The sequence below is a fragment of the Corvus moneduloides genome, chromosome 19 (genome assembly GCF_009650955.1).
Source record: "Corvus moneduloides isolate bCorMon1 chromosome 19, bCorMon1.pri, whole genome shotgun sequence".
Taxonomy (NCBI): Eukaryota; Metazoa; Chordata; class Aves; order Passeriformes; family Corvidae; genus Corvus; species Corvus moneduloides.
Genome location: NC_045494.1, coordinates 6,561,720 through 6,588,188, shown reverse-complemented (window position 1 = coordinate 6,588,188; position 26,469 = coordinate 6,561,720). Strand labels below are relative to the sequence as shown.

Below are 26,469 nucleotides of genomic sequence, written 5' to 3'. Positions count from 1 at the left end.
TCTTTGTGTTTCACTGGTAAGAGAGTGGATAAAAATACCACCATCTGTTTCTTTCTGAAAGTGATAACTGATGAGTTACCCTTGACATTTTGAGTAAATATTTAACCAGGAAAAAAAGGAAATCAGCTTTAGCTTCTCAGGATATGGTTTAAAGCCAACAGTTTTGGTAAGAGCTGCTGGCCATGCGTTGAGCACTGCAGGTCACTCAACCTGCAGGCTCTGGGGCAGGAGAGGGAGGGTGGAAGGTTGGCTGTGGTCCCAGCTGAGGCCATGCATGGTGGGAGTGTGGATGTGTCCATGGGGACCTCTGCTGGGAGCACCATGCCCGGGAGAGGGAGAGGAGGAGAACTTGGAGCCTGTCCAGGCAGCAAAGCTGCAGCAGTGCTTCAGGTGGTGGAGGCAGACTTGGGGAGAAATGGGAGAGGTGGTGAGAGCACTCCCGTAGCGAGAGACCCAGGCAGAAACTAGAAGGTGGGGAAGTTTGGGGCACATTCAAGAGCCAAGTGTTCAAAGGAGTCACCAGCAGCACCCAGAAAGGCACAGGCACTCCCCTCCTCTGACTTTCACAGCATTTAACTGCTTCTGACTTGTGCAAGCACAGTTTCTATGGCATCAGTACAAACTGATTTACAGTGCTAGTGAAATGCTTAATTCCAGTTGGCATCAGGAGGAGGGAGGCATGTAACCTCTTCAGATGCCTTTCTTGGTCCCTACCTTCAGGTCAGTGAGGCTGAATACCTCGTTCATCTTTCCCAGCATGGTGAGGTGGCTTCTCTAAATCACACAAGACTTGTCCTTTCCTTGCAACATTAACCTTGAGAGTATAGTATAGTTTCTACTTATTTTCTTTTTTTTTCTTCAGTCATGAAGTCCACATTATTCTTCTTCAACTTTCTGATATGATCTAATCTTCTGTTATGAAATTCTGTGTGATACCAGACAGACAGGAGCTACAGAAATTAGGTTAGATGCTTCTGGTCCTGCCAGTGAAGTTCCACCTGGAGGACAGCACTGGTTTAGAACTGAGGCTGTACAGTGGGTATAAAATAGAAATTGTGATGGTCTGAGGGGTAGCTCAGGTCTCTGTATATAGCAGCAGTATAAGGACACTACAGATTATTTTTAAAGATAAGGAGTGGTGAAAACTGGCACAGGTTGCCCAGAGATGTGATAGATGCCCCATCCCTGGAAATATCAGGGGCTCTGAGCAGCCTGATCTAGTAGATGTTCCTGCTCATTGCAGGGGGTTGGATTAGATGACCTTTAAAGGTCCCTTCCAACCCAAACCATTCTATGATTCTGTAATTGCTGGCATGATGTGCAGGCAGATGTGTAAGAGTGGCAGCTCCGTTTCATCAGGTGTCTTGCCTAAATCTGCATAGGAAGGGACAGTGGGAGGCCCTCTCTTTGCAGTCCTGAACAGGCTACAGGCGTGAAAGTCTGTGTCTGAGGATGGCCCAAGCAAAGCAGCTGATTTTTCTGGCCTGGCTCCTTGTATGTTTTCTCTTCCTCCTCTTCATTTATGCAAAGTTGTGTGTATTAGGCAGAGACCCTTCCCTCCAAGACCTCCATAACTTCACAGGTCAGTCTTCCAGAAGTGCTTTTTCCATCATGATTTTTGAGTCACTTTTCAATCCAAAAAATTTTCTAATGCTGTGTTCTTCATGTCCTCTATCTTGATAGGAGGCAAAACCGGGCAGGAACCGGACTAACAGCTTTTGTGCTTACTTGCCCCTACAGAGTCATTAGTCGAGCCCAAGGACTGAAGCTGGTGGTGGAGACTCTCATGTCATCCTTGAAGCCCATTGGGAACATTGTGGTCATCTGCTGTGCCTTTTTCATAATCTTTGGGATCTTGGGAGTTCAGGTGAGTCCTCGTAAGCCTCAGCACTTAACCTGAAAGCGTAACAAGCCCCAGATTTCCCCATGTCTGGGTATCTGTACGCATGGCACAGTGTAAGCCTTTCTGAACTTGAACTGATGTCAGGATGGATGGGGTGTCCCTGCTCACTGCAGGGAGTTGGACTAGGTGGCCTATAAAGGTCCCTTTCAATCCAACCCATTCTGTGAGTCTATGATCTCCCCTCCGCCTTTTTTCTAGTTACAAACTGATGGGGAAATAGAAACTCAAAGCTGAAATCATTGGCTCGTAAACTCCAGAGAGACCTTGACTTGGAGATTCGTTCAGATTCTGACAGTTTGTGTAACTGAGAGCTTGCAGAAACAAAGATTTCTGAGTCTGTTTCCTGCTGGCTCTGCTGGCAATATCCTCAGTCCCAGGAGTGCAGGAACCCAGGGGAAAAGTGGCAATTTCCAATGCACTTGGTTTCTCATTACCTGGGAAGAAGAGATTGCTTCATATTAATATTCTGACATAACACTTACTTCTTTCTGAAGTTTATCTGATGTGTCACAGCCATCTTTTGGAGAGCAACTCTATTTGGCTTTGTTTTGGAAAGGTGTCTTATATAATATTTTACTCTAACATACTGCTTAAATAATAAATACAGCATTGAAAATAAACAGGAAAGAAAATCATGCCATCCATAACCACCTCAGAAGCTAGATTGGTTTAGCATTACAGCATAACAGCATCCATCCATTATATTAAACGGATTCATAAAACTAAGCATATCCCATAAAACAATCTAACACTCAGGCATGGGAAAATTTATGCCAGACAACAAAACTTGCAGTATGCTCTTTGAATTTCATCCCTGCTAATTGCAATACTTTCCCTGGTGACTTGCAGCCTTACGTTAAATTGTCATGACTATTGATGTGGTTCAGTGGTAGATACAAGCAAGACTGATCCTGTATTTAGGATGCAAAATTCTCAGTTAATATTTACGTCTAATTAGGTGTAAGATGAGGCTGGAGCTATTTTCTATAAAAAGATGATCTCTCAAAGTTACAGTTAATTTTTCCATTTAAATATAAGCTGGGGATCAAACTAGAGGTTTTTAATGCTATTAAAATCCAGACATCGAAGTTTCTAACAGCATGTCCTCTTAGCAAAACTGTTTTGGTTGTAGAGCTGCCCACGTGTGAATAGTCATTAATATGATACAAGAAAGAGGTGGATAAAGCAAGTCTTGTAGGAAACACTGGGTCTTTTCCTTTCACAAGTGCCAAACCATGAAGCACTGACAGGGATCAGTGTTTTTGCAAATTGGGCTTTGTACGTCCAAGCCCTGTCAAGAGCCCTGTTACTGCTACCACATGTGTGGCATTACGGTCCAGCTCCCGGACAAGTTATATTTACAGACAGTGTACTAAACCCAGTTATTTACCTTCCTGCTTAATTAAAACTTTTCTCTGTGAAGACTGTATCTCCCCAGTCTGCCTTACCACAGATAGTGTTTCTCCACGGAAAGATCAGGGAATACTTCTTGCATCCAAAAATTCTATGATTGTGTTGAGCAGTGATTAATTTTGCATGCCTAGAGACCATCTTCCTGCTGTTGATTTCTGAAGGAAACCCATGGAGTAATGTGTGGGTTTATCTTGTTCACTATTATTTCTACTGATATTTGTCTAGAACAACAGATCAAACCCCATCGGTGTCTCTTCTCTGTATACCCAGGTGGTGTTTTAAGGAGCCTGGAGAGCAGGTTGCCATTTCCCCCCCTTCTCAACAGTAATGTCAATAGCTTCTGTCTGCCAATAAAGCTAGATTTGTTGGCTGTCTCCTGGGCTTTGATACCATCCATCCTGCTAGCATCAATCACCCTGTCTGAAGCAGTAATCATCCCCTGACACTCTCTGTTCCATGTGTGGGAAGCACCAGGTCTAGAATTAAGCACGTGGAGGCTCCTGTTCCTCATGCAAGTATAAATCAGGAGCTGACTCTCCAGGAGTTGCATCTCCCCTGACTTAAAACAAAGAAAATAAGCTCAGGATCAAGTACCTAGCGCCAGCTGGGCTTGGCTCCTTAAGCTGTGCACAGGGAATATTTTCAGTGACCCTGCACAGACTGCTGGGGCACAGCACCCAGGATCAGAGAGCAAAGCAGGACTGACAGCAGTCTTGATTCAACACGAACGTCACTCCCAGGGGCTCATCTCCCCTCTGAAGTGTCCCCTTGTGACCTCTATGAGCAGAGATTAGTCCATCACTGGGCCTCTTTGCTGCTGCCTTTTCTCTGCTGACAGAGGGCCCCTGTTACACTTCATTTGTGATTAACTGGGCTGAGAGTCACCAGAGTTGTTCCACGTGTGGTAAGAAGCCATTAGCTGGTCTGGGCTATTGGCTGGGGCTACACTTGAGCTGACAACCCAGGAGCAAAGGCCTTTAGACAAATCTCAGATCACTGAACCAGACAGCGTATTGCATGAGGTGGGTGCCCTAAACGATGTGAAATCATGCATTTGCTCATTAGGTGCATACTATACAGGTTGCTCACTCTTAATAACCTTCATGAATGAGGTCAGTTCCCTCAACAGCTCTGCTTGGTGTGGGCTGTGCAGAGAACCCTGGAGAAATGCCCATCACCTGTGTAGACTGAACCCTGACACTTCCTCTCTTCTTTGCGTGTTTTGCAGCTTTTCAAAGGCAAGTTTTTTGTCTGTCAGGGGGAGGACACCAGAAACATCACAAATAAATCGGATTGTACAGAAGCAAGCTACAAATGGGTCCGGCACAAGTATAATTTTGATAATCTCGGCCAGGTATTAATAGAACGGTAATCTGCTTCTTTGCTCCTTTACCTCCTTGACTTAAAACCTGTGCATTATTATCCCACGGGATTTTCTTACAGGGCACTGCCAGCCGCAGTAAATATTCAGTTCACATACACAGCATTCTGTCTCTGTAAATCCCAAAGGCAGTGTTTCCAACCAGGCATACACTTCTTTTTGGAACAGAACAAGCACATGTGGTTTCGTGGAGCACTTAATTGCTTCACTGCTACATAACAAACCAAATATATCTTGCAGAAGGGCTTGTCTAATAGAGCCGGACATTTTCAGCCATCTCTGCAACGCAGACTTATTTTAGCAGTGTGGTAAGAACTAATTAGTTGGGAGCAGTAGAGACCCGGAGGGAGGAAATGAAGCCACTTTTGTCTTCAGCACTGTGGTTTCCAAATTACTGCTTATTGCTGAGCCGGGCATTGGCATTGATAAGTTTTGCTGCCAAGAGAAATCTTGATCATCAAAGTGTCCCGTTATCAGACAGGTAATGACATTCCTCAGGCAGGAAAGGGCGCAGAGGAGTAAGATGTTACAAGTAAAAGAGCTTTAGTGCAACTGTGCCTAACTTTTTTTCCATGCATTTCTAGGCCCTGATGTCTCTCTTTGTCCTGGCCTCCAAGGACGGGTGGGTGGATATCATGTATGATGGCTTGGATGCTGTGGGAGTCGACCAGCAGGTACAAGCTGCAGCAGAGCTGTAACAAATGACTTGTCAAAGGTCAACACATTTTAGCTCTTGTTTTGCAAAGTACTGTGGGCTTCCACAGTCAAATGGCGTTATGGGGTTAGGATCCAGGGTGGCATTTAATCCAAGTCGTGGGATGTGATGAGGAGTTCAGCAAAAAGTCTGGATTTGTACTCAAAATTTTCCCTACAGATTTTGCAACATGACTGGTGTAACTTGCATTAGGAGAAGTGCACCTCTCAAAGGATGGTTTGACTTTTTGAGCAGTTTGGTCATTTCAGGAGAAAAGAAGTGCTTTGTGTAGGTAGAGGTTTTCAGTGAGGGACTTACAGTAGCTGCAAAGGATGCTGCTGTCATTTTGGCACAAAAGAGGTGGTGCTTCTGTCCTCAACACACATTTTAGGAGCATTCAGTTAAAATGTCTCAGAAAGCTCTAATTTTCAGGAAGAGCAGGGCAGCCTGAGCTCCCTGAAAGGGCCATGAGTTCTGTGAATGGCACAGATGTATCAGTTTGCTCCCGTTCTTTTTTTTTGAGGTTCAGTTGAAATTTGCCTTCCTCCACTTTGCAGCCAGTCATGAACTACAACCCATGGATGCTCCTCTACTTCATTTCCTTCTTGCTGATCGTGGCCTTCTTCGTCCTCAACATGTTTGTGGGGGTGGTGGTGGAGAATTTCCACAAGTGTCGGCAGCACCAGGAGGAGGAAGAAGCCAAGAGGCGGGAGGAGAAGAGGCTCCGCAGGCTGGAGAAAAAGAGAAGGAGTAAGGAGAAACAGATGGCTGGTCGGTAGTCTTTCCACATCTTTCTGAGTCCTGCTTGACCTTCCACACAATCCCCTCCTCCCTCCCCTCCCTGCCTCGTGTCTGGTGATAATTCTTCTCCCAAAAGCATGTCCAGCTATAAAATTTGCATGAAGGAAATAGTGTCATTTTAGGCTGAGCAAGGAGCCAAGGAAGCCTTTTTAATGGCTGCGTGATTTGCAATGACCTTTCCATTGGAGGTTATTTAAATTAAAAAATAATAATAATCAGACCTGGAGCTTCTTGGATAGCAGAGCTCAATGTTACACAAATAGTGACAATTGCAAAGATCAGCAGTGCTGGATGGCATCATAAATCTGAGTCATGAGCACTGCTGCTGATAACCAGATTCACTATTTGGTTTATTACAGTCTTGTAATGCCACAGTGATGTTACCTGTCCCATTTATCAAGCAGGTTTATTTATTGGCACAGTAGCACCACGGCTATTCAAGAATGTAATAAAATAATGGAGCCATCTCATTGTAGTAACGCTTTAAAACTCCTTAGAGAAACATATCAATGCATTTGCTTGAGAAATACAGATTAGAAGGAAAAAAAGAAAACCAGACAAGGAGAGTAACTAACTAGACAAAATAGTGCTGGTGTAAATTGAACCCAGCTCCCAAATGGATGTGCAAGCATGCAGCCCTGCCTAGAGGAGGCCCTACAGGTGAAACGAGGAAAGACCCCCCTCTGCCAAAAGTCTCCAACCTGACGTTTGTCTCTTAGTCTCTTTTCGTTTTAATGTAGTTGAATAAGTCAGAAATAAGTTAGCCAGAGGCCACAGGTCGGAGGTGCTCTTCTTCTTGCATGCTCTCTCTTCTGACTGAACATTCTCCATTGCCCTTCCTGTCCATGGCCTCGCACTTTCCCTCCCTGGTCAGTCCGCCTGCTGCTCTCTCCCTGTCCTCTTTCACTTCTCTCTTTGACAGACTTCAGGACTGTTTAAAAGGCTGTCTGATCAGATGCTTGTTTCCAAAGCTGGTGATATTAAGTCTGTTTTATTTTTTAATAGCCTAAGAGGTGTTTAATAGCTATGACAGGCTTAATCACGGAACCACGTTACCACAGCACTGCCTCGGCCTCTCTCAGTTCAGCACTTACCCAACCATTTCCTTTGGTCACATCTTTCAGTCCCATGAGCTTCACAGGTTTTGTAACCACTAGGATGTGTCACACCAGCCTCTGGACATCAAAATTGGGTTTATGCCGAGAGCCTGGCTCCCTCACTGGCCAGTGGAAAGATGGAGGCTTCCCTCAAGAGCGCTGGAGGACATGTTAGACTGTTCTCAGTTAAGTGGGATACAGATGGAAAGAGTCTTTTTTGGTTGTTGGGTTTTTTTGGGTATTTTTTCCCCCTCAAGAAAATGCCTAGAAAGCTCTTTTGCTTAGTCCAAGTTCCCAAGCACAGTTTCAGGCTGATGAGTTAGAAAAGGATTTTAAAGGCTGGATAGAAAGATCGCTATTTAAAGTTGCAGTTTTGGAATGCAGACATTTCTATAGAAGAAAAATAGTTGTTTAGTTATTATTAATTACCTTATTTATAATGCTAGAGGAACTAGATGAAGAAAAGATGTAAGTCTGGGCAATTTCCCAGCGGGAAGGAATCACAAACCATCCTTGGAGATACAGTTATTCATTCAGTGCTATGAAATGCCTAATTAAAGAGGCAATAAACAGCTATTTTACTGAGGATCAAATATTGCTGAGTATTCAATCGCCATAAAAACCTTTCAAGAGCAAAGTATGAAGTCCTCCAAATTGCTTCAGAGCAGTTTTCCCAATCCACGCTCAGCGAAACATTGGTTTTAATTGACCATGTCCAGCTTTGCCCTCGGAGGCAACAGATGTCATTGCTTAACTTTGTTCTGCACAGTGAGAACTTGCAGATGAAACCAAGACTAAGGCTGGGATTGTGCCAGCAACTGCATGGGGGTTCCTTTCAGCTGGGCTTCCTGACTGACCCCAGATGCCCAAACCGACTTAGGGATGTCAGATACAGACAGACATGGAAATCTGACTGGTGGCACGGTCGTTTTTGGTTGTAGACTCTACCAATGCATTTATCCAGTCAGGTGTCTGAAAACCAGGGAAGCGTGTGAGATCCAAGCTGTGGGCAGGTGCAGGAGCGGTCGTTGCGAGGTGTTGCTGTCCCAGGTTGTCCTTCAGCAGCGTCGTCTTCTTCATCATCAACTGAGGGGGTTCTTGGAGATCTCTTGGGCTTCCACCTGTGCCTGCGGGAGAAGCACAAGAGCCCTTCCTTTTTCACGCGTTCCTGAGCCCACCCTCCAGGAGGCACCAGGATCCCACAAGGAAACACTCCTGATAGAGGCCACGGAGAGCCTGAGAGCCACAGGGACCTGCGAAGGGGCTGGGGAGTCTTGCCATGTGTCCTGCCGGGTGATTAATGCCGTTTCGTTCTTTTAGATCTAATGCTGGATGATGTATTAATGGAGAGCTCAGCCAGTGCAGAGCAAGGTACTGGGAAGCTGGCACGTCTCGTCCCCCTGAATGGCAGTGCTGTGTCACTAACGGCTGGCCACCGCGCCTGAGGCATCCCACTAAACCGTGTGTGTGGTGCAAAGCTCGTTTGCTTCCTTCATGGCACACGCATCTCATCCTGAGCTGCAGGTCTGCAGACCTGCCTCAGCACTGACACTTGCAAACCCTTAATTTACTCCTCGATCATCTTACGTTTTTCAGTATTTTTTTTTTCCCCTCTGGTTTTCATTAAGACACTGTCAGACTTTTCATGGCTTTTTTTTTTCTCCTTTTTTTTTGGTTGTTTTAGCTTTTTTTTCTTAAGAGAATTATGACTGGACTGTGAAATAGGTCCTGTACTGTTGACTTTAGCTTTCCAACCACCAGCTTAGGGGTCTGAATAATTTGCAGGTGTGTCTTTGGAAGGCTTAGGGAGGATATTTCATTATTTCTTCAGCCCTTTATTATTGCTCCACAAACACTGTGCTCCAGGGAGTAATTTTTTCAGCAGGGTAAAATCCAGTATAGGGCACAGCCTCAGTGCTTCAACAGGGAGCTCAACCCCATGCCAACCCCCGCTGTGGACATGGGGTTTAGTCATTGTGCTGCCCAGCGTGTAAATTCTGTTTGAATTAAGAGCTGCTCAATTGATTTGATTAAGAGTTGCTCAATCCATGAAGCATCTTGTAAATTAAAAGAAATAAAAATACCACCTCAAAGCCTTTCCAGGTCCTGGTGGGCATGGACCAGCTGGACTCAACATAAATGGGGTCTGAGCTGTCCCTTTCAACCCACAGCTTGCTCACACCTCCCTTTCCCAGCCTGCTTTCTCAGGATGAAGCTCAGGGATGCAAATCTGTCCCTTGCTCTTTTTATTTTTAGGAGAAGCTTTGATCTGGCAAGCATTTTGTTTAATTCATAACTTAAGGATATTAGCCTGAATAATTAAAGAGGCACCAACATAGAAACAAATAGAGCTGTAATTTTTTGACAAAAATAATACAGTACGAAAATTGTGCCATTAAAACTCTCACCTGTGCACAGGCCCCCACTGCTTGAGTGGGAGCAGGGCTCCATCCATCTCTCTTAGATTGCAGGGAGTTTTGATTAAATAAAAATTGGCTTTCACTGCAGAGATAACTCAAGGAGACAGAGGTTCTACCTTATATTTCTAAGGCCTTGTTGGAAGTTATCACAACATGCTTTAATAAATCCTGAATCTCCTTCCCATTGCCATTCCTGATATTTGTATTTCTTTGCTGTCTTCCTTGCTGCTCTTGCTGGGCCTCCTGGCCTTTCCTGTGAAATGGGGGCAGCGTGAGGGAGGGGCTCTCACTGGGTTTGGTGATCTGGTTATTTTTGCTTCTTTTTGCTTGATTGTGACTCCTCTCCTGGTCCTACAGAGTTGCATCAAGGCTGTCTTATTTTATGTTATTTTTGAGGCACTGAAGTCATTCCAAACCCCTCCGTTATCCTGTGCAGGCTCAGAAAGTCTCTTAGCGTTTGCCCTTAAAACGTGTACAATTGTCAGGTCTGTGCTTTGTGTTCCCTTTTGTTGTCTTTTCTTTGGATCCAGTGGTAGTGAATGTGCCATGCTGCTCTTCAGGCACCAACATGAGGAAATAGAAAGGTTTTATTTCTGAACCTGACTGTTGGGAATGTAGGGAATCAGTCCCGGGTGCTGTAGACGAACCTTCTGTGGTTCAGTGAGGAATCTGGAGTTGTGACCCAAAGCTCGCCCACATCCCTGCACTTTCAGAGGGCTTCTTTTCTCTTTCTATGAAGACAAGGTAGAATTGTGTGTGGGTGTGTGGGTGTGCGTGCGTGTGCTGCTGCCTGGTGCTTAGTGAGATATTTTATTATTTTATTTTTTTCCTTTTTTTTTTCTTCTCCAAGTCTACATTCTATCACAACTGGAATCTTCGCAGTGGAAATAATTTATCATTTTCCATTTCACTTTATTTTTTTTTTTAAATAAATCCATTCAGTACAATAAAAGCCAAGTAAAACTCTGTGTTTAAATAAAACAGGTTCCTTCAGTGCAAACTACTTTTTAACCTAATAATATTCTTGATACAGTTTGTAAATCCAGCTGCGTCATGGGCTCATTGCTCACTGAGTTTGCTGCTATCCTCCAGATATACTCAAACCTGCAAAGGAGTTAATTCCCTTATTATAGGAGAAGGGAGAAGCGGAAGGAGACAGTAATGGAATTGTCCCACTCTTGTGAATTCCAATTTCCCATGCCCACGCACCTCCAGCTTGAAGTCACCTTGGGGAAAGTGGCAATTTCTCTCTTGACAGGGCTATATTCAGAGGCAGATGCTTCTCAGAGATATTTGGGCTGCATGCCCAACCTGATTCCCCCCCCCCAAAATGCAGTTAATGGGAAGAATGTGGCCCCAGTCCCACTCCCTGCTGTGCTGGCAGAGGCTGGCTGAGCCCTGGGAGACTCTGGGAGCTGGGAGTGGCACTGCCCAGCAAAACCAGGGGTGCCCCAGTGCTGCTCTGCTGGGCATTGGTGTTGTTTCACAGGTGACATCCCACAGCCATCAGACAAATGCAGTACAGGGTTTAGTGCCCCAAACCCAGTCTGGGATCACTGAACCCCAAGGGCATCTGGCCTGGGAAAAGGTAGACAGGGATTAGGAATGGGAAATGTTTATCCTGCAACAGCAATGGTCATTTCCTTCCAATCAAACAGGAGAGAACAGTGGCAAGTTCCCAGCCCTTGTCAAGGGGATCAGTTATAATCCTACAGTTTAATGCCTAGAGTTGAGTAGTCAAGCTTGGGATACAACCTGAGTTGAGAGCCCATAGAAATGATGAGCTAAAGCCAAGTGCACCCCAGTCCAGGCACTGCTTCCCTTGCCAGCACAGTCGGTCCTCTTGGACCACCATCACCCAGGATGAAGGGGCAGGTGGGACTTGGTCACACCACCTCCCAGCTGGCTGCAACATCCCTTTCTTACCTGGGTTAGGAGGAGATTTCTCAGGATCCACTGTCTGAGCCATGTTTATCCTGTGTAATGATCTCTAGATTTGACCCACTTCTCCCTCTGTCTTGGCCTCCAGCCCAGGTGAAGCAGCTTGATTTACACCCTGTTTACCAGCCTGATGTCTCGTAGTGGGCTTTTGCTGTATTTCCTCATCTTTTCCCATTCTGCCAATTCTTCTTTGTTGGTTTGCTCTCTTCCTCCTTTCTTTAACACCATGTGTGCCTGGAAGCCACATTAACCTTTCCAGTAATAACCAAGACTAACCCAGAGCTCTTGTTGTTCTTGACACAGTGTATTGTAACAGTACAGTAATGTGGTGTTGTGTTAGTTGTGAAGTTCACCACCCGGAGTTTAACAGATGTCTGTATTTCCCAAGATGTTGGTATTGTTAAGCTCTTTATTGCAATAATTACAAATGGTACTGTGTCGTAGGGGGCACGGGCTTTGCACAGGGGGAATTATACCGGAGCTATCCCCAAATTCTCTGCAGAACTCTGCGGGGTCGAGTTAAAGAAATGGTATTGTCACAATGGTAAAAACCAGTTTATCTGTTCAGAAAGTTCCCTGCCCACCTAGACACAGTGGGGATTTATCCCTAGCCCTCAGGCAGCACGTTAGCCTGTGTGGAGTCATCCCACGGGAGCATCCGTATGGCACCAAGATGCATGGCCGGCATGGGGACACTGGGGAAGTGAGTGATGGCATGATTTGTAAGCATGGGTTGCCAAATCCCCTCTTAAAAAAGTTAATGGGGAAGGATGGAACATTTATCACTGGGAATTTTCGAAGGCTGCAAGGGCATCTGTGAGAGCAGCATCCAGAGAGGTTTGGCTGTGGAAACCTGGGTGCTGGGAAGGGTGAGCAGGAGGTTTGGGAGAGGCAGGTGCAGAGGGGAAAAGCCTTTGCAGATATCTGAACAATTAGCAACCCTGCTTATAAGGTCATGCTCTGGCTAATCCAGGTGCAGGAGCCCTGCACAGGGAACATTTACAACCTCTCTCTAAATCCTCTCTCTGTTCTAACAGCATCGGTGCTATTCTGTAGGATTTGGAATTACCTGTCAGTCAAAGCTGAGAAAAAAAATTGAATGCCAGTGTAATTATTCATAAGTAAATCCATTGCAGGAAAAGGTAGAAACATTGACATTTTTCTTTTTGAATGTGAATTATACATAACTGTAGAAGAAGTAAGTGATCCAATTAGGATGGTGTTTCTTTCCGAGATGATAAGTTGGTTCATAAAAATAGGTCCTATTCCTAACCTAATTGTATTCAAACATTTTAGTTAATTTGCTACTCATAATTTAGCATAATGTGATCGAGATATCTTGACTTTATGGAGATTTATGCAGATTCTGAGATATCTGACAATGTCTTCTGAGTGAGTCAGCAACTACTAGTCTGCTTTTTTTCATAAGCACTCAATAGATTCAGCATGAAAATTAATTGTATAGACCTTTTCATCAATACTGTGCTTTAGCACTCAGGTGCAGATCACCTAAAGCCCACTGCTGATCAGAAAGTGAATATTAATACCGCCTTTCATTTGATGACATTGAAGCAGAATTTTGGGCCTTCCAAACCCCTACAGAATAAAACTGCTGACTGTTTTTTCCCTTTGGTCCCTGAGCTGGAAGGGAAAAGTCTGTCTCCATGGAAAAAAACAAAACTGATTTTTCAGGATCCTGTTATGAAGCAGGGAGCACATGAAACCATCAAATCTATGGGTTTGATTGCAATATCATTGGCTATTGACAAAGTGAACTCTATTTCCAGGCAAAATATAATCTTCTAAAATTAGTTTTCCCCTAGAGCAACCCAAACCTGTGCTTCCTGGCATCATTCTTGCCCAACTTTTTCTTGGACTAATGTGTCAAACTGTACATTTGCTCTGGAGCACTAAATATCAACCATGCAATTCTTACAGCTCAATAATTTTCATAACCAGTTGATCATCTAATTATGAGGGTAATATTATACTCTGACATCTTCAAGACAGCCCTTTCCACTTCAATCTGCATTATAATGCCTCCTGGAAAATTGTACTGAATTATATACTCAGCCTTGGCATTTCCTCATTAGAGATTAGGTGAGTAAATGAGTTTATCTCTAGGAACATTCAGGGTCTAAAGGCCACGTGTCATCCCAGAGGCAGCTGAACATGGGACTGAGTTGGACAGTGAAATCTAGGCTTTGATAATCTTGTCTAAATGGAGGATCATTATTTTCTGATCACTAAGGCTCATTGATCAGTTTTCCTTGGTATTTTTATGGACCATTTTTCTGACAGCCAAAGTGTTGAATTCTGTTCTCCCTCCAGTTTATTGCAAAGAACCTAATATGCCTGAACTCTTTCTCTTTCAAAGACTACCACAAACTCAATGGCCTGTGTTTTTAGGCAATTGTTAGTAAAATCTGTCCCCAGCATCTGACCATTAATTGGGTTTTCAGATGCTTTGGGGACTTTTAAGATCAGCAGAAACAAAACTTGTTGTTTTAATTTAAATTCAACTTAAATTTCCCTACAGAGAAAAATTATCTTTAGCAGCACACTAGTCCCAGCTCACCTCATCCCTGATGCCACAAGGCTGAGTATAGAGCATGTCCCACTGAAGATGTTTAATGGATGTAAGATGACGGGAGCCCTGCTGTGTATTAAAAATGGTAACATGCCAGCAAGGAAAAAAGGAAATAAAAAAGACAGCATGTTGCTGTGATTGGTCTAGAATTTATCATCCCTGGAGTTGGAGAGTGAGGGTGCGTTGGCTTGAGAAAGACACAGAGAAATCCCTTGATTTGCCTCTCGCTCTCCTCCTCCCCGCTGCAGAAGCTCAGTGTAAGCCCTACTACTCGGATTACTCCCGTTTCCGCCTGCTGATTCACCAGATGTGCACCAGCCACTACCTGGATCTGTTCATCACCGGCGTCATCGGCCTCAACGTCATCACCATGGCCATGGAGCACTACCAGCAGCCAAAGGTACTGGGACAGCTGCAGGGGACAGGCAGGGGGACATGCAGAGCTGTGCTGGGCAGGGTTAAGGCCAGGTTTGCTGTCAGACCTCCACCTCTGCCAGTGGAGTGTAGCCATCCTACAACTGGCTCCCAGCTCAATCCAGGGCTTTTGGTACCTGGATCCCATTGCACCTCTTCCTTCTAGTTAAGTGCAAACTCACTGCTTTGAAAATGAGACTGGGAGCAGGTTTGCTTGCTTTGCTTGATTAGGTCATCGTTGATATCTTCCATTTTACTTACGTTTCACACCCACCCCACCCCCCCCCCCAAAAAAAAAAAAAAGAGAGAAAAAGGAAAAAGAAGATTTTGTGAATTGGGGTCTTTTTGCGAAGTTTCTTCTAAATCCCCATAGGACCCAATTTTCACAGGAATTGGATTCCATGCTGGTCTTTAAAGTGCATTTTAATATGTTGTGCTTAACCTCCTGGGTCTTTTTCATACTGTGAAAATGAAAACAGCCTGTCCTGGGATGTCAAGTCTTTTGTGCATAAGAATGAAATGGAAATAGCTGCCTTTGCCATATAACTTGTACTTATTTTTATTAGCCACTTTCAGAATGAATAAATACAACACACAATAGGAGGAAATACTCTTTAAAATTAGACAGGACTTGAATACTTAATATAAAAAAACACCCAAACAACTAAAACATGCAAACAACAGGGGGTGGAGGCGGGGGGGGATATTCTCCAGTCTATCATAAGCCAAAAGTGAAAGGGAACAAGCCCAATTTATTTTTTCTGTCCAGGTCACCTTTAAATACCCTGGAAGGCTGATTGCATGATTCAGTCATTTGGTGATGAAAAAGGCTGCTGGCGAAGGAGCCTGGGCTGGAGTCGCTCTAGAGTGTGCGTCTTACCGCAGTCGCTTTGCAGCTGCATTTTCTCTTGCATTATAAGAATGTTGGGCAGGCTTTTGTTTTTCATTTTCTTTAGGAAAATAACATTTTGTCTCTAAAGCGCTGGTATGCAGCATCTGGGTAGTAAGTCCAAGCTTGGGCTGTGCTGGGATGACAGCACGGTCAGAGCCATACACATGCTTGAGTCCTGCTGAATCAGGGCCTGGAAATCCCTCTGGTCTGGGTGATGGATGGCTGGGATCCTGAAGATATTTGAAGACTAAATGTACCAAAGAGATTTATATCCAAACTGGTGATTTCTTGGTGCTGAAAGGGGTTGGTTGTGGGATAGACCAGGACGCACTGGCGATGAGACCCCAGATGGAGATGCTGCAGCTCCTGGAGAGGCGGGAATGCTGCAGTGTGCAGAGAGGTGGTTTGAGTAAAGAGCTGCTTCAGCCAGCTAAATGTGCTCATTTGCTGCAGAGCCCCAGTGCCCTGCAGTATGGCAGGGAGGCTTGCTCAAAGCTTTGGCTTCCTTTGGCAGCAGGGCTTGTGCTTCTCAGTCAGATGAGGTGATTTTTGTCCATGGATGCTTGAAGTTAAACTGTAGCACAAAGGCATGAGTGCATGAGTTAAACTCCTTCTGCTATGATTTCTCCCCCTCAGGGATCAGCAAATGTTGATTTTGGTCTGTGGGAACATCTCCCCTGTTCCCTAACAGTGCCCTGGACATTGTTATTACCATCCTATACACCAGCAGGGAGAAATTCAATCCACATTACTTAAGAGGCCAGGAAGGATGCTGCTGCCACGGTGTTCCTTCATCAGCTTTTGGGGATGAAATCACCTCTGATGTAGCTCAATGCCTGACTGTGCAAGAGTTGTCCCAGCCAGGATGCACTTGGATTAAATACCAGACTTCTGCAGAGGGAAGGGGGGCAGAGAAAAATGCAAGGCACTTGCTTCTCCTGGCATGCCATCCCTCTGTCCTGCTCCTTGCCAAAAACTCAAGGTGAGGAGTAATGGGAGGCTGTCAGCAAGGAGCCATTTGGCCAGCACTTACACAAACGAACAAGTGGGATGAAATTCAGCTCTCTGATGAAAGCACAAGAGGTCTTGTGCTGCTGAGACCAGCAAATGCAGCAGTTCTTTCTGCTCACCCCAGCAATCCCAGCTGGGGCTGTGCTGCTGCTAGGGGGGTGAGTTGTGCCTTGGGCCTGTGTCAGCCCCTCCTGGGATTTTATCACCAGGCAGCAAGTGCACTCCCTGACTCCCTGGGACATTTTTCATCAGAGAGAGCCCATGTTTTAAGACTTTTAACTGTAACGGGTAAGTGATGACACAAGAGTCAGGTTTGGAGGCAGCAAAGCCCCTCTGCAGTGCTAACATCTAACCCCCATCCTGTGTCCACATCCCAGGTTCTTGACGAAGCCCTGAAGATTTGCAATTACATCTTCACTGTTATCTTTGTCCTGGAATCTGTTTTCAAGCTTATTGCCTTCGGGTTTCGCCGCTTCTTCCAAGACAGGTAACAAAAGCTCTGTTGTGGCCAAGGGGCCAGCAGCAGGCTCTGCAGAGAGCTGCCTGCATTCCATGTCCTGAATGCCCATGCTCTGCCCCATGCTGTGAGTTTGATATGTATGAAGGCTTTTTGGTGTGACTGGTTGAAGGCTGGGTAGGTGGAGGCTTGGGATGTGAGCTGGAGAATGGACTGTGCATGCCAAGGAATGGAATCGCACCGTTTTGGCCCTTGGGAACAGATGAAACAGGGACAGATCTCACAGCAAGCAGCCAGTTCTCTTCTCACACCAGTTGCATGTCCACATAATGAAGAGAACCTGCTGAAGTGACCAAATTTATGTCAAGAGAAAGAATCTAGCCCTGAGTGAACATGAAAGAAAGAAGGGACCTCTCTTTTATGCAGATGAGGAGCAGTGGATGACATTGTGTCTTTATCTAGATTTTCACTCTCTTACCTCACAAACACAAATTTTATGTCTTTAGTGGTTCTTTCTCCCATTTTTGCCTTCTTCAATGTTAATACCAAGAACAGGGCACTAAGCAGGCCTTCACATGAGCCCTTCAGCTTCCAGTGGATGGTTCCATCCCTGTCCCCATATTTTGTGTGTCCGTGCTGGAGTTACCACTCTCTCTACAGCCTGGTACAAATCCTTGGGGTCTTTCCTTCACCCAACACAATTTTTTTGCAAGGACTGGACATGGGGTCCTGTTCTCTCTGGGGCAGATCTCACATTGAGGTCCATGAGTGTCATGTCTAGAAGTGGCTGGACAGACATCACAGTGTCTCTCCTGAGGTTTGCAGCCTTTGGGTAGAAAACTGCCCAGCTTTTGTTCCTCTTTCCCCTCAGTCAAGGATATCTTTGGAATTGGCTGATTTTCTAATGAGATGCATTAGTTATAATGATTTCATAACATCACTGCTTTTGTATAATACCCTCAGAAAAATACTGCAGATTCATTTGAGTGCTCAAACCATTGAAATGACTGGAATTCGTGTGAAACAAGCTGCCTCCCCTTGCCAGCTTCTTAGTAGATGCTGAACTTCACTTTGTGTTGTCTCCAGATGGAACCAATTAGATCTGGCAATCGTGCTGCTGTCTATCATGGGCATCACTTTGGAAGAGATCGAGGTGAACGCTTCACTACCAATTAACCCCACGATTATCCGGATCATGAGGGTTCTCAGAATCGCTCGAGGTGAGAGGGATAAAGCAGAATTGACTCCGTTTGAGGCACACAGTCTGCACCAGGAGAGTTAAGCATTGGGAAACAGTCCTGGGGCACATCCCCATCATGATGTGCATAGTTCTGGCATCAACAGGCTGTAAACAAATAAAAGAACAATGGGGAAAATACTTGCAAGGAGCCAAAAAGCTGAGCCAACTGACCGTGTGTTTCTGCCTTAAGAGGACTTGAAGGCTGAGAGCTTAGAAATCAAGGAGAAGTAGCTATGGCAGTAACTCCCACAGATGCACCTGGGAAAATTGCTTCAGTCAAATCAAAGTCATCTCTTAACAGGGATTAGAGAACACAAGCTCAAGTATGTTGGCTTTAAAAGATGAGCATCTAATAAATTTAAATTCCTATGAGGCTTTACATCACACCACTTGGTGACAAAGCATGCCTCGTCACTCTGTATCCATCTGTCCCCTCAGACAAGTCAGGGAGCCAGCTTCCTCGGGGCCTGATTTTTCAGAACAGGGGGGTGTCAGGGCCAAATGATGAAGATGTAAAATGTGAGTGCTCAGGCCCTTAATGAAGTACTGCCAGGCCCTCCTGAAGGGTATTGTGCTCTGAGGAATAATTGTTTTGATTACAGACCTCATCTAAGCAGAGAAGGAGCAGGAGGAGAAATTAAATGCTGCTGTGTCTCAAGAGAGGGAAAAAGTGGGTTTTCTGTGCATTGGATCCCTTTCAGAATTAAAAATACATGCAGCTTCCAATTGGAAATGCAACCGTCTGGAAGAGATGTGTAAATCATTCCTCAGTGAATCATGTATGAAAGTGGGTAGCCTATGGAAGTGGGAAAGTAGCCCCAGGGCTGGGAAAGGAACTTCTCATGATAACCAGAGGAAGGAGATGAGTCCAACACAGATAAAGTGGGGAAGGAAGAGCCAGGCAGAGTGATAACACTTTCTCCAAGTCTCAGGGTAGGTGATGCTGCTATTCACAGAATTTTGATAGTATCCAGGCAACGAGGAGCGATGTAAAAAGGCCAGGGACTGTAGCAGCTAATGGAGAACACTTGACATGATTTCACATTTCTCTTCCTATAATCTGTGCTCCTGGGAGAGGGACTGAGTTTGTGCCTCTGTGCTAACGCTGCCGTTACCATAGTGCAAACATGTCTTCTGCAGTGCTGAAGTTGCTGAAGATGGCTGTGGGGATGAGGGCCCTCCTGGACACCGTGATGCAAGCGCTGCCGCAGGTAACCCACTGCCGTATCGAACCAGAGCTCCTCTGGCCCACAGCTCATTTCCTGTTGCAGAGGAATGCTAATCATTTTATCTTTGCTGTCATTAGAGAATCACATTTCCCTCCCGAAGCACTGAGATACAGTCCTCACATTGAGGTCATTTTTGCCCCGAAGCCATTTAAGTTTTGGATTAAAGAATGCAGCAAGGAACAGGTCTGGAACAAAAAAATCAATGAATGTTCTTTTGTTGTGTTTTTTCCCCCCCATTTCTTTTTCTCTTTTCAGGTGGGGAATCTGGGTCTTCTCTTCATGTTGTTGTTTTTCATATTTGCAGCTCTTGGAGTGGAGCTGTTTGGAGACCTCGGTGAGTCTTCTTGTGCCGGTGGGAGGGGTGGGAATGGTGTGGGAGTGTGGGTCTCACAGCTGTGCTTGGTCCCACAGAGTGTGATGACACACACCCCTGCGAGGGGCTGGGACGGCATGCCACGTTCAGGAACTTTGGTATGGCCTTCCTGACTCTCTTCCGAGTATCCACAGGAGACAACTGGAATGGGATAATGAAGGTAAATGTTAAGGTTTTGTCAGCAAGTGTATTGCTGTTCTAGATGTGAAATTTGCCAAATCTTCTCAGTTTTCTTCATGAAAGGAGAACCCGTTGCAGACTGAAGTTCATGCTGGAATCTCTTCACATCCCTCCATTCTTAGTGCCATGGTTCAGTTGATAAGTTGGTCATAGGTTGGACTTGAGGATCTCCAAGGTCTTTTCCAACCTGGTTGATTCTGTGATCATTCCCCCGTTTCCAGGACACGCTGCGTGACTGTGACCAGGAGTCCACCTGTTACAACACCGTCATCTCCCCCATCTACTTCGTCTCCTTTGTGCTGACAGCCCAGTTTGTCCTGGTGAACGTGGTGATCGCGGTGCTCATGAAGCACTTGGAGGAGAGCAACAAGGAGGCAAAGGAGGAGGCAGAGCTCGAAGCAGAACTAGAGATGGAGATGAAGACCATCAGCCCTGGCCAGCACAGCCCCTCGGACATCTTTGCGTGGAGAGGCACCACTGGTGGAGAGAGACCCGAGAGCCCCCGCAGATTTACCAATCCCATGCAAATCAAGGTGGATTCTCAGCTCTCACTAGCTTATCATATGGTGAGAATCTTGGTTGGAGGGTGAGGAGGGCTTGACCTGCATTTTTGTTGGGGGAAGACTTGCACGAGTTGGTAATGAAAGAGGCGTGTACCAGGTGTCCTGGGCTTGTATTCCCCGCTGTCTGCTGCTGACTGTTGCATGGTTTGGGAGCCAATGCTGCAGGGAAGAGACCCCAGGCAGGTCTCCAGACCACCTTGATGCATCTGTTTGGAGGTAGAGAGTTTTGCAATTTACTCTGGAGGTCAACTCAAGCCACAGAGTTCAGAGCTAGCTCCAAATTTACTCTAATTCAGAGTTTTGACTGGACCTTTGTGATAGCAAAATCATGAGTGTAATGTGTTTGCTTTTCTAATACAGACCATGAACCACAACATAAAAGAGGAATAAAACTTGGCTAATCTTTGCTTCAGTATTAAATTTGTTTTATGTAACCTCAATTTAAAATCCATCCCCGCAGTCAGGCTTGTAAGAAAAGATTCTTTTAACAATAGAATAATCCAGAGGAGACTCAAACCTGAGCTCACCAGAGCTAGTGGCAGAACTCCCACCAGCAGGAGCATGGCTGTAATGTGGGAGCTGCTACGAGCTGCACCGCGTCTCCCTAAAGCACAGCTTTTGGATGAAGATTCAGTTTGAGGAATGAAACGCGAGGTCAAGCCCCAGACAAGTTCTTTGGGAGGTCACTGAACTGAAATTACTTAATAAATACAGCCTTTTTTAGTCTTAGCTGATTGCAAATTGGGTTAAACTCTACACAGACCTCATTAACTTTTATTACATCATGATTTCACAACAGCATATCTTGGCCTCAGCCTGGGGTGGACTAATGAGTATTCTAATGCATGAAAAACTCATTTATGATCTTTAGTCCAAGGGTGAAAGAGAGTAAATCCCTGCTTAAGCTTCGTTTCAGTTCCTAAGCTACTGGAAATTTCTGGTGCCATTAGAGTCTCTGATGTCTGAGATGGAGTCCAAAGCTGCTCTTTGGCTCAGGAAAAAGGAGTTCAGGGTACTATGGGGAAATCCAGATTTACTACGTCCTCTAGGAAGAAACAACACATCCCAACTGTTGTTGTATGTGTTGAGCAGAGTACTGGCAAACTGTCGTCAGCCCTGTCATCCTGCACCAGGACTGACACTGGCAAAAAAGAGAAATGGCAAAACTGCAAATCAGTTGGAATGATACCCTCACTCTGCAGTCTGTTAAACCTGCTCTCTCTGGAGGTGGCCTGGGAAAGGGTTTATTCCAGTCGTGAACTCCAGAGTGTGTTTCTTTCTCTTTCCCTCAAACAGAAACCTCAAAAACCTCCAGGAGATCTTATTCTGACTATTTATTTTCCCAGCCAAAATCTTCAGGACAAATCTGATGCTTGAGCATGATAGCAGAGGAATACAATTCCCAGGACACGACCTTGCAAGGACAGCATGCTCTTTTGCTTGCCTCTTTCCTGGGATTTCTGCACCGTGTGCTGTTTGACTGTAGCGCCGGTCCTCATCTCATTGTATGCACGGGGCATTCCCTACATGGAAGGTGCACCCTGAAATCATTCCCCTGCTGCCTGCAAAAGCCAGACCCTGCTCTGTACAACCCCAGTGCTGTGGCCAGCTGGTTTGACATTGGCCAGAACACTGGGGGCACCTCAGCCCATGTCTGGCACATGAATTAGTGACCTGACACATGTCCATCCTATTCAGCTGCAGCTTCCATGGACAGGATGCTCAGCTTCTCTCCAGTCAGGTTATTTTAATTTCTGTGCCCTCTGGATATGGATTTAGGTGTCAAGTATTAGGTCCTGCAGCTCAAAAGTGTGCACCGTGTGTGCAGAAGCCTTGCAGCGAGTAGTGTCCTGTAGAAGTTGACAGCACCGATGGGAAGATGCTGCTCAGCCCCCAGGAGTGACCGGCCGTGTTTGCTGAGAGGGAGATTGTCCCCGAGGAGGGCCCCGGGCGGGAGCAGCCGCGGTCCCGGGGCAGCCGCCGTCGCCCCGTCTCTCGTAATGTCTGGGAAAGCTGTCTCTGCTCACCGTGATATTACTGCACTGTTCTCTCTCCTCTTCTCCTGTCCCATTGTTCCTGATACTGCTGTTCTCCCTGAACGTTTCCACCTTTTTCCCCCCTTCTATTTTTTTTTTTTCCCCTCATTTTGTTCATTGGGTTTGATATGCTGTCCTTTTTTTCTCTTTGTCTCTGTCCCTCACGTTTTTCCTCCTCTCTTTTTGGCTTGCTCTCTCTCTCTGCATGCTACACACCATCCCTCCTAGGAAAGGCACTTGTTTGATACCATATCACTGCTGATCCAGGAATCTCTGGAAGGAGAGCTGAAGCTGATGGACAACCTGTCAGGCTCTGTGTGCCATCATTATGCCCTCCCAGCTCCTGAATATTACAACTCTGAGAACCAGGTTAATATTCCTAATTTCCTGCAAAGTCTCCATCCAAACTCAATTTGACTGAGACCTTTAATAGCAAGTTAAAGTTCCTTATGTAATGCAGTCCCAGGGATTTTGAAGCATAAGTCAGTTTGGCTTTTTCTGTGGGAGCTGATGATGTTGTGTATCAATGCAAGAGGAAGAGAACAGGCTCGGAGTTTCCCTCATGAACACAGTAAGGAGTTTTTCATTGGGATTTACAGTTCATGGGTGTTGGCACAAAATTCCGTCTCCATCCTTCAGTGGGGTTCTTGTATTTGGCTTCCTGCTCCTAAGCTGGGCTCCACAGCAGTCTGTGTCAGGGCATGTCTGCAGAGCGTGCAGCACAGTGTGAGGTTTTCCCAGAGCAGAGCCTGAGCTGCTGGGGATCAGCAAATGATCTTTGTGTTCTGTACCTACTTGTACTGCATGAAAATCCAGTTTTGAAGAGTTTTCCTAAAGCGGCTTCTTGCAAATGGGTCACTGTAAACTAGATCCTCATCTCTGATCTAGTGAATTTAGGAGGGGAGGCAGCCCTTAATGATGCACAAAAGTAACTGTGTGCTCCAGTGCTTTCTCAAGCAGGCAGTGCTTGTTTAAAATTAGCTCATTTACTTCCTAGAATAAAATACCTACTTTTTAAAGTGCATTATTCTTTAGAGCAAATATTTTCCCTAAAACACAGCAGTGACCATAATAATAATTCAAGCACACCTATTTTTTCCTGCAATTGGAATTGAGAAAATTCCGTATTTCTTGATCTATTTTTCCCCCCTTTCTGGCTAAAAATAGCAGAAGTTTTCTTGTTAAATCAGTGTGCTTATTTATGAGCTCACTGACACTCTGAATTACCCAACTTTCAATGGTTCATTTGAGGAAAGGAACAAGCTTAGGTAAAATGAAATCCTACTGCAGGTCTTTATATAGCAGGATAACGTCTCCCTCTGATTGCTCCATATTGCATCCCAGAGTCTATTAACCTATAGGAAGTGGTTGCCTCTAATAATTGCCAGAGGAATAGAGACAGTAGCTTTGGCAGGGAAGGCAGAGGGTCAGTAGGAAACTCAGCGAGAGCTGGTTGAAAATTTTTTGTCACAACATTTTTCACCAGAAAGTGCTGCTGCAGCAAAAAAATGGGTTTGTTTTGACATTTCTGTAATGAAAAAATATAGCATTCCAATTTGCAATGGCTTTTTCTTGTAAAATTTAAGCTTTTCCCCCCCCCCCCCCCCTATAATTAAAACTGGTCTAAATCAGTTGGATGTTTCCAACAAAATGTTTTGACGGCTTCAAACTCAATTTCGGGTTTGGGAAGGCTGAAGGGGGGTGATGTTTTGTTTACATTTTGGCTTTATGTTCACACCATTTGTCATGTTCTCAGGCAAGTCAGGAATTTAGAGCAGTGCTGGGACTTCCTGAAAGCAACCTGATTAATAGCAGCTCCCAGCAGGGCAGCTCCAGCGGGCAGGAGCTGCTGGTGTCCACCACGCCCCTGCACAGCTTTTTCCTGGCTCCTGTTGGTGGGTCCCTCTTCGGGATTCCTGTCCTCAGGCTGGCAGCCTCTGCAGTGATGCCTTTTTGGGGAGCCTTATACGAAATCAGGGGCTCCAAATCATCTCTCTCATCTGTTGCCAGCAGATGACTGTGCTAGAGGAGATATCAAAGCCAAGGTTAGATGAGAGGAGCCTGACCCTCTTACTTATCTCAGCTGAATTTTGAGCCTCTCCAGGCTCACTCATCGCTGGATTTGTTCCACCCCACGGCTGCCATTTCTAAGAGTGAGAAAACCCAGTCCTTTGACAACTTCAATGCAAGAGATCTGGGCCTCTGTATTTTCTCTTGGAAGATTTATTGCTGCTGAAAGACTTTTCAAGCACAGAGGACGGCAAAAGAAGTGCACAGTGAGAAATGAAAAGGAAGCACCTGGGACTTGCCCAGAGCAGGCAGCCCCTGCGAGTGTGAGCCAGGTCTGGAGGTCGCCTGATGAAATGCCATTCCTGGTGCCATGAGCACTGTTTCCAGGGAGGGGATTTGGGAAGAATTGGGCCTGCTGCAGAGCAGGCACCCCCTCTTACAGTGCCTGGCAGCAGAGCTGTTGCTCTGGGGGAGATGCTACAGTCCCTTTCCCCCCTCTTTTTCCTCTAAAATCTGAAGTGGCATTTTCACATTTCTCATAAAAAGACCTCTGTATCTAGGGAGAGAGCTTCATCAATGATTTGATAAAGACATTTATTGATTGTTTGGATGCCTTCAGTGGGGATCCATTTGTGCAAGATGCATGAAAACAGAAGGAGTGTGGCTGTGTAGAGCCGATTCCCAGCTCAGGATTTCTCAGTGCCAGAGGAGGCGGCTGAGGCCAGGCCTGAGGGGCATTTGGGGGCTGAAAAATGCAGTTGGCTGCTTTAGTAGGGCAGATATTGGTGTCACTGGAGGCTCTTTAGCCAGCCAAAATGAGCTGAAAGCACTAGGAAGGTGTTTGCTGACCAAAATCAAGCTTTAAGTTTCTCCCTGTGCCCTTTTAGACATGAGGAAGTGAATTATGGTCCCACCTGCCTCTTGAGGGAGGGCGTCCCTGCAGCCTCCCTGGGGCACAGGGAAAGGCACACTCCATACCCCATCAGAAAAAATGGTTTTGTTTTTGGGGAATCTTTGCAGACTCAACAAGTTTAGCTTAGAAACCAGCATGGTTACTGGGGGGGAACAACTTCAGAGAAATTAGATCTTGAAGCCTCTTGTATTTGATCACAGCCAAGAGGATAAATCTCTCTAGTATGAAAGTAGTGTTACTTTTGCTTCTTCATGTAGACAGGAGAACAGCAAAATACAATGCTAGCATTAGTGTATGGTTTTAAACCCCCTCCCAGGTCCCTGGTAAGCACTGAAGTATGAATGTCCCACTCCTTTTTTAATTTCTTTGTTATATTTAATTTCTTTAATGTTCTGTCCCCAGTAATGATGTGCATGATGTAGCTTCTCCCACTGCAGTGATATTGCTTTAGTGTCTGGAAGTATTTAGATTATGATACTTTTTTTTTCCTTTTGTTAATTTTCTTTTCCAAAAGATTTGTGTCCTGGTTTCTTATGTTTAATCATCTCTCCCTTTAGATCCCTCTAGCTGAGATGGAGGCTCTGTCTCTGACGTCAGATATTCTCTCTGAAAAGTCCTGGTCCTTAGCTCTGACGGATGACTCTTTTCCTGATGACATTAACACACACTTACTTAGTGCTCTGGAAAGCAATGTACATACACTGGTCGCTGTGTAGTCTGATGTTTACAGGGTTCTAAATACTGCTCCCACCTCTCTGCACCTGCCTAATGGCATTTCCAGTTCCAGCCCCTTCCCAAATAGCACCAACCTCTTCCCTGAACAGGACGCTGTCCTTAATGCCATTAGGTTCTGGGTTTTGTCACTCTCATGTCCACAACCTTGGCTCCTTGTGAGGAATGAGTGGTTATTT

The 26,469-nt window shown here is 45.4% G+C and overlaps 1 protein-coding gene across 26 annotated transcripts in view; it reads left to right on the top strand.

The window, feature by feature from the left end:
- CACNA1G (calcium voltage-gated channel subunit alpha1 G) overlaps positions 1-26,469 on the top strand; it is a 146,420-nt gene that overhangs the window by 105,396 nt on the left and 14,555 nt on the right. For 12 of the 26 annotated variants that reach the window (XR_004243915.1, XR_004243916.1, XM_032129478.1 and 9 more), the window contains 14 exons: positions 1,741-1,867; positions 4,545-4,670; positions 5,282-5,371; positions 5,949-6,162; positions 8,610-8,660; positions 14,489-14,640; positions 16,935-17,044; positions 18,101-18,234; positions 19,395-19,465; positions 19,739-19,817; positions 19,895-20,016; positions 20,258-20,602; positions 22,864-23,004; positions 26,116-26,250. Coding sequence is in view for 24 of the 26 variants with exons in the window: in XM_032129478.1 (XP_031985369.1) it covers positions 1,741-1,867; positions 4,545-4,670; positions 5,282-5,371; positions 5,949-6,162; positions 8,610-8,660; positions 14,489-14,640; positions 16,935-17,044; positions 18,101-18,234; positions 19,395-19,465; positions 19,739-19,817; positions 19,895-20,016; positions 20,258-20,602; positions 22,864-23,004; positions 26,116-26,250 (1,897 nt within the window). In the remaining 2 variants the exon portion in view is untranslated. The remainder of the gene's footprint in view (positions 1-1,740; positions 1,868-4,544; positions 4,671-5,281; positions 5,372-5,948; positions 6,163-8,609; positions 8,661-14,488; positions 14,641-16,934; positions 17,045-18,100; positions 18,235-19,394; positions 19,466-19,738; positions 19,818-19,894; positions 20,017-20,257; positions 20,603-22,863; positions 23,005-26,115; positions 26,251-26,469) is intronic. The other 14 variants (XM_032129489.1, XM_032129488.1, XM_032129477.1 and 11 more) reach the window with 7 other exon arrangements.